This window comes from Leptopilina heterotoma, unplaced genomic scaffold (assembly GCF_015476425.1).
Source record: "Leptopilina heterotoma isolate Lh14 unplaced genomic scaffold, ASM1547642v1 Lhet_134, whole genome shotgun sequence".
Classification (NCBI taxonomy): Eukaryota; Metazoa; Arthropoda; class Insecta; order Hymenoptera; family Figitidae; genus Leptopilina; species Leptopilina heterotoma.
This window is the reverse complement of record NW_025110853.1, coordinates 2,752,532-2,774,516: the sequence shown is the minus strand read 5'-3', so window position 1 is coordinate 2,774,516 and position 21,985 is coordinate 2,752,532. Positions and strand designations below refer to the sequence as shown.

Genomic DNA, 21,985 nt, shown 5'->3' with positions numbered 1-21,985 from the left:
AGATGGCTCTGAATTTTCGAACCAACTGTTGGAAACAATGTGTTATGAGTTATCCGAGGATTGATTCTTGCTTAAGCTTTGTTCTCTGTTCTGATAATTAGTCAGTGGTAGTTCAAGGTTCCAAGTTGCTGGTTCAACTTTTAGTGGCCCTTCTTGATTTTTACAAAAAATTCGGTAGATATTCATAACTAAGAAGTAAAAATCGAGTAGAGCAATATAATTAAAATGAGAAGAGACCGTTGTGAGCAAAAAAAGAGAGAAAAGAATAGAGGAAATTAGAGAAAATAACCTAATAAAATTCCAAAGGGGAGTCATAAACACGCGTTTATAAAGTAAAATTTGGTGTAATTGCTCGTATAATCTAGTCACTATTGTTAAATATTTATGAATAATTCAGTAATGCATTTCGTCTTCCTTTGTACTGAATCCAATGTAGGATTTCGTGATTTTTGAAAATAGATAGATATTTTTCTGTGTTAACAACGGTCTCATTTTCATATTACACACGCGATGCAAGTGTTATTTCTTTTTCCTTCTTTTTTTGGGGGGGTGAGATTAGGTTAGGTCGTATCCGGAAAAACAGCAGAGGCGCTGCGGACTTTCGTGTGCGCGAGAATAATCAAAATCAATGCAATAGTGCAGTGTTCCAAAGATTGTCTTTGCAGGTGTTTTTTTGAAATAAGTATTTTTTCTTTTGTTTGTTCGAAAATATAAACATTCATCATGTCGAACGGATTAGCAGTGTTAAATAATAGGCAGGCAGTTCAAAATTTGAGTAAGTTATTTTTTCATTTTTATATGGCGTCGGGAAAAGTCTTTTAAAGAACGGTTAAATTATATATATATATATATATATGTATACATTTTTCCAGCCTGTAACGCTTCGCCAATTGTCTCCACGACACAAGGACAAGGAAAACACTCGGCGAGGGTGAGTTTTTTTTTCATCGTCGACGACGACTAATTAGAGCTTGCTATTTTTAGATTTCTTTTGTTTTCCTTTTTTCCTCGGGAATGAAAGACCCTTATTTTGCATTTCAGATGGAACAATCGAACATCTCGCACGCTGCTCTTAAAAGAAATGCTGATATTGCTCTGGATGGTTTGTTTTTTAATTTTTCATAGTTTTTTTTTTTTTAATTGAAAATATTTTTTTATTGCTTCCTCATGAGGAAGTATTTAATTAGGGTTGCCACAGGTCAAGAGAGTCAAGGAATTCAGGAAAAATTCAGGGAAATCAGGGAATTTTATTAAAAGTACTGGAAAAAATTTAAGTTTAGATTCATAAGAAAAGTTTCAATTTTTGTGTCTTTTTTGTTTGTCTCATAAACTATGAAAATACCATGAATTCTAATACAAAAGCTTTAATTTTTTCTATTTTTGACAATAATTTCTTTTTAATTATCATAATTCATGAAGAACTATCATAAAATTATTATAACTCATAAACTATTTAATGAATAATTTTACTTAAATATTTCAAAATCAATTGAATTTTTAAAGAGTTGCGTATAAAATTTTCATAAATAGATGAAAACTTCAAAAGGTTTTAATTTAAAATTTTATAAAATTTCAATTTTAAATAAATTTAATTATGTAGAAATTTTAAAGATCTTAGTTTTTGAAAAATTTAAATAATTAAAATTCTTCTGAAATCAGTTAAATTTTTTTATATATACCTATTTAATTAATTATTAAAAATAATGGATTTATAGAAAAATTTTTGTTAAAAAAACCAAAAAGAAATGAATTTTGAAAAATTTACAATTGATTGCAGATATTCAATTATTTTCAAAAGTAATAAACTTCTTCGCTAAAATTTAATTATGTTATAAAGTTTAAAAAAATTATGGTCAAAATTTAAATTATCTTTATAAATAATAAAATAAAATTCTTCTCCGAAATTCAATTATTTTCAAAAATTTAAATAAATTTCAATTGTTTTCAAAAAATTTCCTCAATTCAATGATTTTTAATACTCTATCTGTTTTAATAAAATTTTCCACAAGAATTTAATTATTTTCATAAATAATAAAAATGTCACAGGAATTCAATTATTTACAAATTTTTAAAAAATTTCTTCGCAATAATTCAATTATTTTCGTAAACAATAAAATTTTTTTTTAGGAATTCAATTATTTTCATAAATAATAGAACTCATCGAGGAATTTTAATTATTTTTAATACAAAAATTTTAATCGAATTCCTTAAAAAATGTATGCATTTAATTATTTTCATAAATAATAAAAATTTCACAAAAATCCAATTATTTTCATAAATAATATAAATTCATTGCAGTGTTTCAATTACTTTTAATTGAATTTTAATCGAATCGCTTGAAAAATGTAATTATTTTTAAAAATTATTAATTCTTTATTTTTGTATTTAAATAATGGAAATTCTCGTATAATTTTCTAATAAAAATTGATTGAAAAATTAATTTTAATAAAATTCTTCACAGAAATTAAATTTTTTGCATGAATAATCAAATTCGTCCCAAGAATTCAATTATTTTCATAAAAAATAAAATTTTTCGCAAAAAGTGGATTGTTTTTCAAAAATTTTAATAAAATCCTTCTCAAAAATTAATTGTTTTCATAAATTATAAAAGTCTTCGTTGAAATTCAATCATTTTAATAAAATTCTTTTCAAAAATTCAAGTATTTTCATAAATAATTCAATTTTCGCAAGAAATCAATTATTTTCATAAATAATAAAAGTCATCGTACAATTTCAATTATTTCAATTTTAATCAAATTCCTCGAAACATGTAAAATTTTTAAAAGTTTTATTAAAATTCGTTAGAAGAATTTAATAACTGAAGGGTTCCTACAGAATCTGGAAATCATGGAAATGGTATGGAATTTTTAAAAGGCTTCTGGAAATCAGGAAGATCGTGGAAAAGGCCTGGAATTTTTAAAAGTTTCTAAATTTTCCTGTTTTCAATTTTTTCTTTTCAATAGAAATTCAATTAGAAATTTTAAAATATAATATATATTATACGACGTGGAAATTAAATTTAAAATTCCACTGGGATTTCCTAAAAATTTGACCTGGAAATCATGGAAAAGGTATGGAATTTCAAATTCGGATTTCTGTAGGAACCCTGTAACTTAAAAATGTGGTGTATAGAATTCTTCATGAGAATTCAATTTATTTTAAGAAACATTCAATTATTCAATAAGTTATTTATTTTTGTATGTATTTAAATAATTGAATTCTCGTTGAATTTTCTAATAAAAATTGATTTAAAAATGATTTTCACTTAAAATTTTAATATAATGTTTCATAAAAATTCAATTATTTGCATGAATAATAAATATTCTCCCCAGAATTCAATTATTTTGATAAAAATTAAAATTTTTCGCAAAGAGTAAATTGTCATTTAAAAATTTTAATGAAATTCTACACAAAAACTCTATTATTTTCATAAATAACAAAAGTCTTCCTAGAAATTCAATCATTTGAACAAAATTCTTTTCAAAATTTCAAGTATTTTCATAACTAATAAAATTTTTCCGAAGAAATCAATTATTTTCATAAAAAATAAAATTCTTTATGAGAATTTCAGTTAATATTTTAATAAAATTCTTCATCAAAATTCAATTATTTGCATAAATAATAAAATTGTTCACAAAAAGAATTATATTTAATTGAAGAATTTTCGAATAATCGAAATTTCGTAAAGTTGAATTGTAAACAAATGTATTCGAAAATTTTCAAAGAACTTTTTCAAAAAGTATTAAAAATAATTGATTTAAAGAAGAATTTTAATTGAAAATTTTAGAAAATAATAATTTATTTGAAATGATAAAAATAATAAAAATAATCATCTTCATGTTTTATAATAATATTCTTATAAGGTGTTGAATTTCAAAAAGGTTTGAATTTGTAATTTTTAAAAATCTGAATTCCTATGGAAAAATAATAATGAGCAAATTAAATATTTATTTAAAAATGTAGTTATTGATGTTTTCGAATAATTTTACAATTGAAGAAATTCGTGAATAAATTTTTAGAGTGAATCGCAGAATATTTAGGGTCAGGGAAAAGCAAAATGAAATTTTTGTGGCAACCCTGTTAATTCTTGTGTAATGCTTGTTTTTTTTTAATTTTTTTGTTTTTCATGATTGTTAATATTTTTACGTCTCTTCTATAGAATTATCATCTCCTGTTTCGTCAGGTTCGCCATGCTCAAAGAAACGACACAAGAATCCACAGCCAAAGAATGCGGTGTGCGCTTTAAATGAATTGAAGGCGGGCGCTGTTTATAAAGTTGTCTCACAAACTGGTCCAACGCACGCTCCAATATTTACAATTGCAGTGCAAGTTGACGGGCAAACTTATGAGGGTAAGGGTCGTACTAAAAAATTGGCGAAACACGCCGCCGCTGAATTGGCATTAAGAAATATTGTACAATTTCGTAATGCACCTGAAATTGTACGCGTCATTAATACAAATAATTGTCAAGCAACACCAATGGAGCCGGACTTCACGAGCGACGTTACTGAGCGTGATAATCATTTGGTGAATGCATTTAAAACTCTCGCACAAGAGCCAAAGAGTGCAAGTAAATTTCTAGACAAGGGCCCAGTTGCATTAATTAATGAATTATATCCGGGCGTTACTTATAAATGTATTTCTGACACGGGCGAGAGTTATGCAAAATTCACAATTGCTGTGACAATTGATGGCGAGACATTTGAGGGTACGGGGCCGAGTAAAAAATTGGCAAAAGCAGCGGCAAGTAAAGCGGCCCTCGCTAAATTACGAAATGTTCATAGTTCATCATTTTGTATTCCATTACCGGTGAGAGTGTTGCCGAGTTATGCTAATTCTGGACATTGGCAGGAGCAAATGAGCCTACCGCAAATGTTGGCCGATCGAATAGGAAAAATGGTTAATCAAAAATTCACCGAACTCGTGCAAAATAAACCGCAGCACGCGCGGCGTAAGGTTTTAGCTGGAATCGTTCAAACAAGAGGCAACGAGGCTGAATTAATTTGCGTTTCAACTGGTATTGTTTTCCTATTCATTCAAAATTTCCCACTTTCGCTAAATTTATTATTCAACTAACATTATTGTTTACTTCACTCATACAATTCTCATTTATTTATATTTCTTTCTTTTGTTAATTACTTTCTTCATTTTCTTTAATTTATCACTTCTTTCATTCATTTAATTAGCAAAGTCAAAGTTAGTCAAATTTTCTTTAATTAGTTAATTACTTTCTTAATTAATTTAATTAGCAAAAATCAAACTTTCTGAAATTTTCTTCAATTAGTTTATTAGTAAAAGTCGAACTTGGTCAAATTTTCTTTACTTAATTCAATTAGCAAAAGTAAAAGTTGAAATTTTTCTTTAGTTAATTAATTAAAATAATTGGTTGATTGTTGACTTGAAGAATTAACGTTTGGTTTTTTCAGGTACTAAGTGCGTTTCGGGTGAACACTTGAGTGTGAGTGGCGGAGCGGTGAACGATTGTCACGCAGAAGTCGTTGCACGTCGCTGTCTGTGCGAATATTTATATAAACAATTGGAATTGCACACTGAAAATCGTGGCGATGAATCAATATTGGAAGAATCAAAACAGGGATACAAGCTCAAGCAAGGAATACAATTTCATCTTTACATTAATACTGCGCCTTGTGGTGATGCAAGAATATTTTCGCCACACGAGGAAAATGAATCGGTCGATAAGCATCCAAATCGAAGGGCCCGCGGACAATTGAGAACGAAAATTGAGTCGGGCGAAGGAACTATCCCCGTGAAAAGTAGCGAGGGAATTCAAACCTGGGACGGAGTTCTCATGGTAAGATAATTATTCTTTACTACCGTTGAAGATAAGGTACCAAAAGTTTTAAACGTTCAAAAGATAGTCAACATTTTTTTTAATTATAAAATTTATAATTTTATATTTTATTATTTTAATTTATTAATTTTTTTTTACCTTTTTTAAAAAAACGACGATATTTTTATTACTTATTTCAATTTGTATTTTATTTACAAAAGTTAGTTTTTTATCATTAAAAAATTAAATTTGAACTAAATTGAATGTTCAGTTACAATTATTTTCATTTGAATTTAGTAATTTTTAAAAATATTGGAGTACAAAAAAATATATTTCTTTTCTTTGAACGTTCTCATAACTTTAAGAAAATAAAAAAAAGAAATAATTTTTTTAGTTTGTTTTCGATTTTAAAAATTTTTATACTTATTTTTTTCAATCAGTTTTAAATTTTACTGAAAAATTTTATTTTTTTGTATTAATTTTTTTCCATGCCTCGCGAGTATAATATTTTACTTTTTGTACTTTTCTCGGCTATTTTAAAAAAGAGTTGACTTTCTTCGACTTATTTTCAAAAAATACGATTTTTTCCACTTTTCTTTTAAATATTGCAACAAGCATCGAATATTTTTTTGGTATAAAATGCAACTTATTTCGATTTTTTAGTGTAAAAGGAAAAACAACTATAGTCAAAACTATTAAAATTTATTTTTGATTAATTCTTTTCAGATAATTAAATTTTTCGAAATAGATATAAATAATTAAAAAGTTTTAAAATAATTTAAATTTAAATTGTAAAATTCAAGTTTGACAAAATTTTAATTGTAAATTTTGAATATAATAAAATTCTCAAAAATTATCATGAAAATTTGAGAACAAAAATTAACGAAAATAAGCTGACAAAAATTTTAATTGAAATATTTTTTTCAAAATTAAAAAAATTAACAAAAATTATTTAGAACTTTATTATTATAATTTTTTTAAATTAAATTATTTTCATTATTTTGAATTACATATTTTCGAAAATACAAATATCTATACAATAAATAATTACATTAAAATCTTCTTAAAAATTTAATTTTTTAGAATAATTAAAATTTTGCAGAAATTAATCATTTTGAAAATTTTTAATTAAAATTCTTAAAAAAAATAAATTAGTTTTTAGAGTATACAAATGTTCTTTAGAGAAACTTAATTAAGTATTTTCGAAAAATTACATTACAATATTTTTGAAAAACTAATTTCTCAATTATCTTTCAAAAATTACTTATAAATATTTTTAAAAAACTAATTTCTTTATAGATAAATCATGTCGAGTTACAATTATTGTAAAAAGTTAAATTTTTGTATTTAAATATTTTAATTCTCTATGAACTTTTGAAAAATTAAAAAAAATTGATTTAGAGAAAAATATCAGTTAGAAATTCTGTAAAATAATACGAATATTGAGAAATTCCATCTAAAACGATCAAGTAAAAATTTTAATTTTCTATGATTGGTTTGAAACTCTGGTAAATTGTCTACATAAAAGGAATAACATCCTAAAATATAAACTTTTTAAAAAATAAATTGTGTAAATTATGTGAATTGCAGTTAAGACATTTTAAACAAAAATTTTAATTTCAAATCTTAATTTCGAGAAAATTTGAAAGATTTTAATTTTTATTATAGTGAATTTTAAAGAATTGTTTGTGTACTTTGTGATGTCAAAAATCTTTTTTAAAAATAAAATTTTTCAATCCCCTTCTTTTCAAAAATAAACATTATTTTTCTATTTTTTCAAAAACTACCTCTTTTTCATCATTTTTATTGGAAAGCTGAGAATTTTTCCAATAAAATAAGTAATAAATAAAAGTAGGACAACAATATACTTTCTATAAAATGAAAAACATAACTTTTTAAACACTATTTTCTTGAAAACTCATTGTTCCATTTTCAAACTTTACATAATTTATTGGAAAAAATGTCAGCTTTTCAACGAAAATAATTTTAAAAAGAAACAATTTTCGAGAAAATTAAAAAGTAAGGGTTAAAAATATTTATTCAAAAGAGATTTTTGACATAGTACTAAAAAAGTACATAAAAATTTGCTTTAAAATTCACTATATAAAGTTAAAAATCCGCCAAGTTCTATCGAAATTAAATCAATTTGAATGTAACAAAGTCCCTTTAAAATCTAATTTTTTTCGGTTAGATTAGTTGACATGGAAAAAATAATGGATAACTCTATTAGAAAATATACAATTGTAATTTTTGAAAATAATTAAATTTCAGAAGATTTGAAATTGAAATTTAAAAAATTTTAATTCCTGTGAAAAAATTATTCAAGTTTTAAATAATAAAATTTAAAAATCAGTGAAACGTCAGGAAAATACTAAATTAAATTTTTGTGATTGATCTGTATAAAATAAAATTGAGCAAGACCGAATATTTTATTATTAATTATTTTTTATTATCGAAAAATTGATCAAAGACAAGGAAACAAAGGTTTTATAAGTAACTATTTTTCTTTTGGTATTGTAAAATTGAACAGGGATAAAAGTTTCATTACTAACTATTCTTCTGTCATTGTAAAATTGAACAGGGACAAAGGCTGCTGACGATGTCGTGTTCGGATAAAATAGCTCGCTGGAACGTTCTAGGAGTGCAAGGAGCACTCCTGAGCCATTTCATAGAGCCAATTTACTTCCACAGCATCGTTCTTGGCAGCTTGCTTAATCCTAGTCACATGTATCGAGCGGTTTGTGGGCGCATCGAGAACACAATACAGGGCTTACCGCCACCATACAGACTCAACAAACCACTGATGAGTTTGATTACATCCTCCGAAGTTAGACAACCCGGTAAAGCACCTAATTACAGTGTCAACTGGACAATTGGTACGTATACAATAATTTATCGAAAAATCAATAATTTCCAATTTCAAAAAAAAATTCCGCTTTTTACTCTTTTAATTAAAAAAAACATAATTTTAATTATTTTTCCAATAAAAGGTACAATGTAACATTCATTTCGGATCATTTCTCTTGAAAAGAAACCTTATTGTACGTATTTATAATTGTTTTTCTGGTTTTAATTTGTTTGCTACCTGACTCGGAGTGATCGTTGCATTCTACTACTGTTTTATTAAAATACCACTGAGAGAGAAATTCAAATATTTATTTTTTATTCGAAAAAAGGAAAAAAGTATAACAAACGTAAATTAAAACATACATTTAAAAAAAGTACATTATGATTTAACAAACAAATGTTACGCGCGATTCGCGAAATATTTATTATTATTATTTTGAAAATTACAAAAAATTTTATTTTCAAATTATTCAAATATTGAATTAGAAAATAATTGAATTTAAAAATATAATTGTAAATTCTTGAATAAGAATGTAATTGAATTTATTTATAAACTTTCAAATTCATTAACTATAAGTAACAAACTTTAAAATTTTTGAATAAAAAAATAATTGAAGTTAAAATTCTTTGCAAATATTCAATTATTTTTATAAATAATAAAATTCTTCGCAGGAATTCAATTATTTGCAATGCAATTTTAATAAAATTTTTTTAAAAAATATAATTGCGGACCTGATTACTATAAACGCCGCTGCGCTCGGTTGTAAGGGATAATACCAGTCTGGTAGCATTGAACGGCCCAGAGGCATAAATAATAAATTTCTTCGCATGAATTACATATTTTCAGTACAAAATTTATAAAATATTTCTAAAAAATACATTCAGTTTCAAAAATTTTAATAAAATTTTGAGAAGAGTTAAATTCTTTCTAAAGAATTTTAATAAAATTCATTAATCAAATTTTCAATTATCATTATTAAGAAACACGATTATTTTAAAAAGTTGAAAAAAATTCTTTGGAAAGTTTTATTATTTTCGAAATTTTCGATTAAAATTATTCAAAAAAAAAAAAAAACGAAAAAACTCTAATAAAATTGCTCAAAAGAATGTAATTTTCTTTTAATAATTTTAATAAAATGTAATAATGAAATTATTAATTACAATTATCAACAAAATCGATTATATTAAAAAAAATTAAAGACATCCTTCAAAATAATTCAATTATTGACAAAACTCATAATAATAGTATTTATTCTTCGAAAGAATTCATTTATTTTCAATATTTTAATAAAATTCCTTGAATGAATTCAATTATTTAAAATAAAATTGTAATAAAAATCTGAGAAAAATTTAATTATTTTCTAAAAATTTGAAAAATTACATAATTTTAATAATCAAATATTTAATTACAATTATTGACAAACACGATTATTTAAAAAACTTGATAGAAATTCTTTTCAATTACTTTCAAAATTTTGAAATTAAATTATAAAAAAGTCTATTCATTAAAAAAATTAAAAAAAATTCTGCAGAACAATTGAATTATTTTCAAAATTACTTTTCAAAACAACAACTAACTTTAAATTACGAGCAGATTATCGGAATACAAAGATTAATATAATAGATTAATTAATTATTATTAATATGAGGATGAGGATTATATTTTGTTTTATTTTATTTATATCCTATCTATATATTTTAATATAGAGTTTATTGAGAGTAAAAATATATTAAAAGAAATCAAAAATAACTTTTAAATAAATTGTACTCTCAAGATAATTATTTTAATATTAGGTATTTACGAAACATTTTTAATATTTATAAATGAAGTTGAAAGAAAAATATTTTTTCTACCTAGTCTCATTATTTTATTCTCAAGAATAATGTAATTTTCTTCTACTGAACAACAAATAAACAATTTAATTTTTCTTTAGAAAGTTCAATTAGTAATAAAATTTTATTTTCAATGGTGCAGTTTAAACATTGGTGAAGATCACAACGATTTAAAGGAAAAAATATTTTTCTATTTAAATTTTCTAAAATTTTTGTGCAAAAAATGTTTTGCATATTTTTTTAATTAATAATTCAAAAAATAAATATTTATAAACAAAAAATTGTAATAAAAAATACATGAAATTAAGAAGCTTGAGTAAGAAATTGATTTGGAGAGATTGTTAACTTCTTTCACATTCTGATAAATTGCTACCAAATGATAAATTCCTTTCCTTTAATTTAAAAAATTGTATTGTTTTCGACGGAAAAAGAATTAAATTTTCTATTTATATTTTTAATTAATTAATAATCAATAATTATTTATTTACGTCTTGAAAATACGTAAAAAATGACTAGCAATGAAATGATAGAATTTGAGTAAGAAATTTGATTTAGATAATCAAAAGACCTCGAAATTGTTGCTTTATACTTAATTTTCTAATAAAGAATGTATTTTTTTTTAATATACTGAATATTTTAAGGAGACAATTCTTTCCGACTTAGGTTGTACAAGATTTTAAAATAGGTCAATCGATGCGCTTTTTAAAATGCCCGACGGATAGGTTACAATATTTTTAAATTTACATAAAAATAAAGTATCTTAAAAAAATGACCCTTTCTTTAAAATTTAATTTTAAATTTTTTATACACTTTACACCTTTCCAGGTGAAACTTAATGTAATAAAAAAAATTCTATAAATATATTGATATAAATAATAATATAGTAAACAAGCATAAAAGAGTAAGTGAATAAAAATAAGCGAGTAAGTGAATTACGTACGTACCTATAAAAAAAGTAAATAAAAAATTGAAAATTATCCAATAAAAATTAGATCAAGGCATCGCTTAAAAAATAATTATTATTTTCTTTTTTTAATTAAAAATGAAAAATCATTTTTTGAAAGAAAAATAATACCTAATCGGGATTTAATTAAAAATTTTATTTTGCAATTTAATGACAATCTTTTTATTACTTTTTCTTCTCTTTTTTTTCCAAATTATAGGTCAAGTCGAAGCGGAAGTGATAAATTGCACAACTGGCAAGGATGAACTTGGAAAACCGTCCAGAATATCGAAACAGGGACTCTTTAAAAAATTCTACAATCTTTTGGGTAAACTTGATACGATTGATGATGCCGATCAGAATCAGTGTCGTCATTATTTAGAAGCCAAGTCATCTGTCCAGAATTATTCGGTAAGAGAAATTTATATATATTTACTTTCATTTTTTATTCTTTTTATTGAAATTAATTACAATATATCGTTTATTTTAAAGAAATATTTATCAATTTATGATCCACAAGTTTTGAACATTCAAATAAAGGAAATATTTTCTATTGAGAATATTACGTTCAAAGACAAATATTTTTTAATAAAAATATTTTAGGTATTGATTTCAATAAAAGTTTAAAACTTAAATTTTTCGTTTATTAGAAAACTTTATACATAATTTCTGTTATAGTGTCCCAAAAATTATTACAATAAAAATTGAATTCGAAGAAGACATAAATAAGTTTCGTTTGTTTGAACGTTCAGAACTATTACTAATTATCAATTTTTACTATAATTGCATTAAAAAATATTTAAAAATTTTTATTATGAATTAAATTAAAGACGTATTTATCAAATTGTATTATAAGAGCAAATCCACGTGAACTGGTCTAATCGAAATAATTAGATTTTAAGGAACATTTCGTTCACCCCAAGTACAATGTACTTATGTTTAAAAACCATTTTGGAAGTTACCTATTATTATATCTTCCACGTCTGTTTTCGAAATCACTTATGTTAGAGGATCGTTTTCGAAACTACATATCTTTCAGGTTCCGAGCAGAAACTACGTATCTCTGACAGTCGCTTTAGAAGCAACTAATGTACTGAATAATATTATAATATTTTTATAAAAAAAAATTAAATTATTAAAAATATACAGTTTAATGCATGAACTTACGAAAAATTCACTTCACAACAAAATATTAACTTCAAAATAATAGTAATAATAATAAAATGTAGAGCTTCTAAAGCGACTGTCAGAGATACGTTGTTTCTGCTCGGACAGAACCTGAAAGATACGTAGTTTCCAAAACGATCCTCTAACATAAGTGATTTTTAAAACAGACGTAGAAGATAGGTAACTTCCAAAATGGCTTTTAAACATAAGTACATTGTACTTGGGTCGAACGATTTATATATTCAAATTAATATAATTTCTACAAAACTTGACAGATTTTTAATTTTGAAATAAAGAATTTAAAAATTAAAATTTTTTGTGTACTTTTCAACGACAAAAATCTATTTTGAAAAATATTTTTTAACCCTTCTTTTTTCAGAAATAAATCTTATTTTTCATTTTTCCAAAAACTACCATTTTTCAATTTTTCTTATCATTTTAGATTTTTCCAGTAAAATATGTGAAAATGAAAGTGGGACAATGTACTTTCGAGAAAATGAAAAAGAAACTTTTATAACACTTTTTTTTAATTCCCTTGAAAACCCATCGTTGTCTCATTTTCAAACTTTACATAATTTATTGGAAAAAATCTCAGCTTTTTAATCAAAATGATAAAAAAAAATGGAGAAAGAGGTATTTTTTCTAAAAATTGAAATATTTACAAGACAATTGCAAAAAATAAAAATTTTTACTTGATCGCTTCACATGGAATTGCTTATAATTAAATTAAAAATATATTCATCAATTTTTAATATTATAATTAAATAAAGAAAATATTAAATTAAAAATTGAATTTAATAACAAAGAATTTTAAAAAACAAAACAAGAATTTCTCATTTTTCAAATTTTTAAAGTGTTAAGAAAACTAAAAATTGCAAAAGCTTAATATAATTTTATTTTAAAATATATTTAATTTAAAATTCTCGAATAAGAAAATTGAATTTAAACATTAATTTTTTGAAAAATTCTTCAATAAGAAAATAATTGAATTTAAATATTAAATTTTTGAAAAATTCTTGAATAAGAAAATAATTGAATCTAAAAATAAAATTAATAATTCTAAAATAACAAAATAATTGAATTTAAATGTTTAATTTTTAAAAAGTTCTAGAATAAAAAAATAATTAAATTTATTTTTAAACTTTAAAATTCTTGAACTAGGTAAGTAATAAATGTTAAAATTTTTGAGTAAAAAAATAATTTAATTTAAAATTCTTGAATAAGAAAATAATTGAATTTATAAATAAACTTGAAAATTCTTGAATAAGAAAAGATTTGAATTTAAAAAAAATTCTAAATTCTTGAATAAGAAAATAATTTAATTTATTTATAAACTTTAAAATTCTCGCCTTTGGAAATTGACGTTAAAATTTTTGAGTAACAAAATAAATGAATTTAAAAATTAAATTTAGAATTCTTGTAAAAGAAAATCATTGAATTTAGTAATAAACTTTAAAATTCTGAATAAGGAAATAATTGAATTTAAAAGTTAAATTTTTGAAAAGTTCTAGAATAAAAAAATAATTGAATTTAAAAATAAAATTTGAAATTCTTAAATGGAAAATAATAATTGAATGTAAAAATTAAATTTTTGAAAAATTCTTGAATAAGAAAATAATTGAATTTAAAAATTTAATTTATCCGGAATCGCAATGTATTTGAATTGTTTGAAATCAAAATTTTTACTACAGAATCTTTAATTTTTATAAATGAAATTAAAAAATGTTCCAGTCTTAAAAACTGTATTCTGCAATTTCTTAGATTTAAATAAATTTGAATCAAAGAACGTCATGTGAAAAAAATTGAAATAAATAAAATTTTTTTTTATCAAATACGTGAAATTCTTGATATTAATAACAATAAGACAGCCATTTAATTTTGTATGTTATTTCTTGTAATTAGTACTCAGTATAAAAGGGCATTGCCCGTATATTTTTCAAATAAATAAATTAATAAAAATTAAGAAATCAAAAATCATTAAATTCATTAAATTCAATTTGTTAATTTAATATTTCAAGATATCATTATCAATTTTATTTAATAATATATTATTTATTTATTTACATAAAGATGTGTTAATAATGATGAAAAATTCTCATTAACTTTTTTTCTGTTTTGTAAAATTTGTTTTTTTTCAAAAAAAAAAAAACAAAATAAAACAAAATAAAAATAGCTCGCAAAACGTCAGCTGAAGGATGCATTCGTTCGAGCTCAACTTGGCAGTTGGGTTAAAAAACCAATTGAACAAGACATGTTTGACGTTGACATCTGACTAAGCAGTGATAATGTTTCTCGATTATGTCCAAAAAAACGTGTTTCCGAGTACGTTGCAACGCGCGTAAATTAGATCGATCGTTCAGTGTGTCACAGAACGGCGGATTTTGGCATTAGTAAAGCATAAGTTTTAGGATCTCAAAAAAGAAAGAAAAGAAAAAAGAAAACGTCTTTTCATTAAATATAGATTTTCAATGCAAATTAGAGAATAACTATTTAAATGTATACAAGGCTGTCAAAGAAAGAAAGAAAAAAAAAGATAATGTATGTGTGTAGGAAAAAAATCATCAGTGTGTGACTATTTTTTTTGTAAACTTTATTCAACTCTGTAAAGAATCGATATTCCAGTGTAAAATTATATTTAAATACTCTCCTATAATTGTAGACAATTTTTCACTAGGAGGAAAATAAAAAATAAGAGTTGAAAATGTCCACACAATTTCAAGTTCGTTCTTTAAATAATAGACTTTAGATATACATATATCGCGTCGTTTTTTGACAATTCCATAGACTGTTAGCAATTATAAGGAAGAACTTGATTAGTCTCGCGTATTTGTATGAATGGACAATTTGTTTTTTCATTTTGTAGATGTAAAAAAAGGAAAAAAGTTGCTTATCTTTATTCGAAAGGCATTTTTTTCTAATAATGATAAGCAAAGTCAGTACATATCTTTTATTCAATCACTTTTAAGATATTTCTCTCGCACCTAACTTAATGTTCTTCGAAAACACACAAACGGAAACTTAAAAAGTAGTCATCCGAATTAAATATCTAGTTAAGTGAAAAAAATATTCCATTCAATCTCGTTTAATTCTTTTTCTTTATTAGAAATATAGGCGCGCTCATCAATTCATTCTCTTTTGTAAAAACAAAAGGTGAATTGAACATTTTTTTTCTTTTTTATATAGATTTTAGAGACTGCCGCGTCCTTATTTGATATCCTTAAAAAAAACAAGGCTGTGAGCGAAACTCGCATTGAGGTAGTGAGCAGACGCGGTAATTGAATGTTAGTGAGAACGAAAAACGATCAAAAAAAAAAAAAAAAAATTTTTACAATTGCTCAGTTTCCTTGAATCGTAAAAAAGGAATGAAAAAATATCGATAAGATTGTTTCACGAAAAAATTAAGCGTTAATTTCCGCACACGTTTTTAGAATCACTTTCTTCCATGTATTCGCGAAAAAAACAATCTTATTTATATTTTTTTTAAACAAAATCTTTTTTCACCCTCCTACTCTGGTGGCGTGCAGTCATTTTTATTATTCTATATTTAGCTCCTTGACTCCATTAGAATTTTAACAAATTATTGTTAGTTTTTTTCTCCAATCTTTTAAAATGAATTATAGTATTTATCCAGAAATTTTACATCCAATCATTTAATATTTTAAAACTTTACATTTTGAGATTTAAAACAACAATTAATGTTTCAATTGAAAAAGAACAAATTGAATTAAAATTCGAACACTGTAGATTAAAAACATCTGATTTTTACAGTGTTGTACACAATATTTAAATATGTAATTACAGTGAACGATTTGCAACAAATGATTAAAAAAAAAGGTAAAAAAATAATAGTGTTTGACAAATGAAAGAAAAAGACAGTTGCATGTAAAAATGTAGATGCAAAAAAAGAAATAGCACTTTGCAAATTTTTCAAATCGGACAAATAAATACTTTGAGTAAGGCCTAAATTTTTTCCGTAATCTGCTTTTTACACTTCGTGTAGGAGGGAAATGTAGCGATAATTTAGAATAATTAAAAATAAATTTAGAGATTTCTAAGATTAATTGCCTCACTATGCCAGCAAAAGAAATTGTCATTTTTTTAACTAAAAAAAAAAAATATATGTAGTTCTGCCGTAGTGACACACTATTCAACGCCGATCCAGTTTGACGCGAAAAACACACACACAAAAAGCAATTTGGAACAACTACCAAACAAAAAAAAAAAAAATAAAAAAAACATGAGACTGAAGTCCGCAGTGTTTTAAAAACGAAAAATCAAAACAGAACTTTTATTTTGAGATTCATTTTTCCGTTTATAAATTTAAGAAGATTTATTTAAGACTAAAGAAAAGTTTAGAAGCTAAAAAGTAACAAGAATTTGAAAGCTAAAATTAAATCTTCCTCGTATTATTTTTTCGTTTTCGTTTTTAAAAACGTTGCGAACTTCAGCCCCATTAAAAAAAAAACGTACTTTGAAATAGTGTTTAAAAAAATATTACACTTCAAACCACAATGGTATTATCGAGTGTGTAAAAACGAAATTTCATTTTTTTTCAAAAAAACAAAACTTAGTAATCGAAATATTATTTGCTTCTCGAAAAAAAAGAAAATCAACTCGAGTATTTTTTTTAAGTGTTTCAATCACTTTTCTTTTTTTTTTTGCAAAATTAAAAAAAATACTTGTGTGCCAATTTACATAGGTTCAAATTTGCACACGAAATTTGTCAAAAAACAAAACGAAAAAAAAGTGTGCTTCAAATTTGACTTATATCGCTGTGCAAATGTTGGGCAAGAAATTCTTTTCTCCCTGTTTTGAATAACGATCATTAATATTGTATTCTCACAATAATTATATAATAATAATTATTAAATTTAGCTGATAAAGAAAATAATTGTAAATTTATTTTTATTTTTTCTCTCTCTTGAAAAATGTTTAAAAAATATAAAGAACTCTAAACGAAAATAATAAATGAAAGTATAGTCAAAGAGAAACGCGAAAAATGAACAAAAAAATAGAAAGAAAAAGAGTAGAAAAATTGCGAAACTAGAAAAGCAGTTGAAAAAAAATAGTTTGTATGAAACGAAAAAAAATAATTGTTCTTTATATTGAAAGTAATGTAACATTAATTTCTTGCCTGGCATGGAACACCAAAGATTTCAATAGATATTTTCATATTTCTCAAAAATGATCTGTCGCTAATTAGCATAAATAGTGTAATTATTTGTTTTTTTCTATGCTTTTAAACAATTTCTTCATAGATTTAATCATTTTTGTAGCATAAGATAAGAATTTAAAAAATTTGAAACTCCATAAACTTGCTATATATCAATTTTTGCAAACAATTTTAATGAAAAATTTTTTATATATTATTTTAGACGAATAAAATTTATATCCACTTGTTTTTTTATTTATCACAAAAAAAGAAGGAAATATTATTTTAGCTCAGCGATATATCTTTATAATTTATTATTAGAAAAGGAAATTTATGTATTATGTATAGTAACGAGTGAAATTTCTATTTATTCTTATGTTTATGTTCGTTATTGATTAATGAACATTATTATTATTATTATTAATATTATTTTTTTTATTATTAATATTATTTTTATTTTAATTATTATATTATAATTATCATTTTGTATTCTTTTGTTATGAAAAATATGTGAATTCTTCTTTTCTTTGTATTTTTTGAAAATGCACTTAAAAGCATAAAAGAAAATATTTAACAAACAAAAAAAAACTAATAATAATCAAGTATTCAACATCGAGAATTACAAGTATTCTTGTTAGTCAGCTAGAACTTAAGCATGACTAGTGCCTCTAGTTGTAAAATCTTAAAAAAAAATACAAATTAATGAGAAATGATTCGTCAATAAACTGTTATTTACCGAAACATTTCTTTTGAATTATTGACACCACATTATTATTACATGTTTCCATTATTATTCCTTATTGAGAAATTTCCGCTACTTTCGCAATAGATAAAAAATTTAAATAGCAAATTAATACTTATTTCGTTAATAATTTTATAAGTATTACATAATTATATGTATTAATAATGTATACTATATAATATTTATTGTATAGATAATATTTTACATTTTTATCATTATTAATTTATTTATATAAACTGAATTGCTATTAATTATTATATTATTATATTACAGGGTTGCCATAAGTCAGAAACTGTCAGAGAATTCTATCAAAAGTATTTGAAAAAACATTTTTGAAAAACTAAAAAACCTTGTCTTATCCTTGAATTTTTTTTAACTTCTAGAATTACTACAAAAAATTTATTACAGAATTGCCTTACACAGATTTAAAAAAATGTAATTTTCAAAGAGTTTTAATAATAATTATTAAAATAATAGAAATTTTAAATTCTGAAAAAATTAGGTTTCTGAGAAATTTTAATTTAATATTTAGATTTTTGAATTTTTTGAAAAAAATTATTTAAGAATTATCAAATTAATGGAAATTTTATAAATTAGGTATTTAATTAACTAATTAAATTCATAATAATTAAATTTGTTATAGAATTTAATTAAACAGTTTTTTTAAATTCGAATTTTCAAGCAATTTTAATTTAATAATTACCTGGTAAATAATTGAAATTTAAAATTCTGACACACCATTAGAACTCGACTGTCGATAAACCGGTTGTACTCAGAGAGGTTTTCTACAGTTTCCCTCTTCTCTGGCGAGAAAACCCATTGACGGGTGGTCCAGGCGTAATGCGAGTACTCCTAATAAAAGTCGGCTGTAGACGCAAAATTAGGTTAATATATAGAATTTTCATATGTAGAATGGTTATGCTTAATCCAAAAAAGTATTTCTCGGGGACTCTTGTCGAAGTGCGTAAGGCCAATAGGGCAGGAGTATAAACAATAAAAAAAAAAAAAAAAAATTAATAATAAATCAATTTATTTCAGAATTTAGTTTAAAGTAATTAAATTTTTTAAAGAATTTCATTACAGATTTAAAAAAAATAATTAAATTAAATTTTACAAAGAGTCACAGTCAAATGTATTCCTAAGTTTGTTAGTGTAAAAAGCAGCATTTAAGGGAAAAAGTCAGAATTCTGTCTGGAAATCAGAGAAAACAGAAAAATCAGGGTAAATCAAAATTTTTATCGAATTTTTGTGGCAACCCCCCCCCCCAAAAAAAAAGACATTAAATTTATTGTTAAATTATTATTAACATTAATAATGCATAATAATTTTAATCTCTTAACTATTAATCTAGATTTTCAGCAATATTTCAAATAATTTATTAATTATTTTTTGAAATTTTATTTTAGGTACTTACTTTGTTAAAAATCAACAAAAAAATATATTTTTGTTATTTTTTTGTTTTAAAAAATTGTATAAATATATAAATATTTATTCCATGTTAAATAAAAAAATATATTTATAGATATATATTTCTATATTTTACAAATTTTTTATTTTCTAATTTGGGTGACTCAATTTTAGAAATATTTGAATAGCGAGTATACTTAATATAACATTATTATCTATGAAATGATGATGATGAATGAGGATGGTAAAAAAAATTGGGAAAATAAAGCAAAATGCTTGATGACAATTTTATGTTTCCTTGAAATTTTATATTGCCTCTGTCGTGTACATGTGTTATTTTCGTTTGATAATATAGTTTTTCTGCGATAACAATTTGTCAATGATTTTATTATAGATTTTTTATATATAATTATATTATGTATAAATAATACAATTGCTAGTAAATATTATTGCACTTCCCACGGGAATTATTTTTAGCTTTTAATAATAAATTGAACATATATTTTTTCAAATAAATTTTAAAGTAGAATTTATCTGCATTTTAGAAAAAAATTTGAATTACTAATATATTTTTTTAATTTATGAAAATTCATCGCATGTGAAGTACAAATGAAATTAACAGAGTTCTTAAATCTACGTTGATATGTATCGATTTTAATATGCTTCACCCTTGCCCCTCTTTTCTCTACTTTGTATATGAAATTAAAAAATTATTGCTTTTAAAAATGGGGAAAAAATTCAAATTTATGCATAAACGACAAATTTTCTTCTTTTTTTTGAAAGAAAAAGAAAATATTGCTGTAATTAGTACTAATTACAATAATTTATATTTATTTATAAAATTTTATTTATAAAATTATAGTAGTTAATAACTAATTATAATAATTAACAACTAATTATTACAATTATTAGTAAAATAATTATCATATAATTGTAACAGACAATTGTTTTTGAATTCGAATTTTTTCCATTTTTAAAAGTTCAGTAATTTTTTGTCTTTATTTGTTGTTTTTCGTTAAACTATATATTTAACTGAGGTTCATTATTATAGTGAAAAATATTGAAAAATAATTACTATTTTCCTTGTGGGAAAAAATGATTACTTTTTTGGTAGAAATAAAAATGGTAAACAAATGTTTTTAATTGAAATTTGATGATAGAAATGTAGAAATAAATTAAAATGTGCATGAATATCACTTTGAAGAAAAAAAGATTTCTCTTTTTAATAGTAACCTCAGTTTTATTTGACGAATTGTTACAACAACAAGAAATTTTTCTTAACAGAATATATTTTAATTAACGACATTATTTTTCGTAATTTTTCCTTTTTCTTTTACATTGAAAGAAAAACTTAATGAACTGCTTTTTTCTGTCTTCTTGTAATGGTTTAGAATTTTATTTTTTGAAGAATTTTCTTTGTAATTTTTTTTCATTCTTATTATTGAATTAAATTCGATTCTATGTTTTCATTTTTTTTAACTTACATTTTTCTGTTATATTAATTACACATATTTTTAGTGAAATTATTCATTTTGTAAATCATTAAAACAGAATTTCTTTTTTTTTTGTCTATTTATTGACAATTAAATTTATTAATTCATTAAATTCTTTCTTGATGAAAAAAGTTTACATCATTAATTTGAAAATATTGTAAATTATCAATATATCCTTTTTTTGGATAATTAATTTTATTTTTTAACTTTTTCTCAATAAATTTTTTTCCCAGCGTGGTCTAAATTGGAAATTTTTCGTAACACTGTGCGTTTTTTTCCAAAACTCTTATTCTTTCTTTCGATTTTCTTTTAACGTTTTGTAACTTTTACAATGAAATAATTCATACCACAATTTATTTGTAGTACGAACTATAAAAATGAATTCTATTAAAATTGAATTTTTTTTCTCTATTCTCGGGAATTAATTTTTTTTCTTCTGCTAGAATGCAGATTTTTTTTTTCTCAAACTTTTTTCTTTGTTTCTTTCTACATTTTTTCACATCAGAGAGTGACTAAAAAAATTATTTCTGAAATCACAGTTTCTTGGAATTTTTCTTTTTCAATTCTATATTTGAAATATTAGTATACCTTCGGTTTTAGAATTTTCCGC

At 23.2% G+C, this 21,985-nt stretch overlaps 1 protein-coding gene across 2 annotated transcripts; it reads left to right on the top strand.

The window, feature by feature from the left end:
* Window positions 1-70: 70 nt before the first annotated feature.
* Window positions 71-18,474, top strand: LOC122513095 (double-stranded RNA-specific editase Adar). 2 transcript variants are annotated; one of them, XM_043629343.1, is made up of 9 exons: window positions 71-174; window positions 560-775; window positions 873-931; window positions 1,042-1,102; window positions 4,184-5,017; window positions 5,427-5,812; window positions 8,373-8,667; window positions 11,635-11,825; window positions 14,755-18,474. In XM_043629343.1, the coding sequence occupies exons 2-9, from the start codon at window positions 724-726 to the stop codon at window positions 14,851-14,853; spliced, it is 1,977 nt and encodes a 658-aa protein (XP_043485278.1). In that variant the 5' UTR covers window positions 71-174; window positions 560-723; the 3' UTR covers window positions 14,854-18,474. The 2 variants fall into 2 exon arrangements, with proteins under 2 accessions (XP_043485278.1, XP_043485275.1); XM_043629340.1 differs by having other exon boundaries at window positions 4,160-5,017.
* The last annotated feature ends 3,511 nt before the right edge of the window (window positions 18,475-21,985 follow it).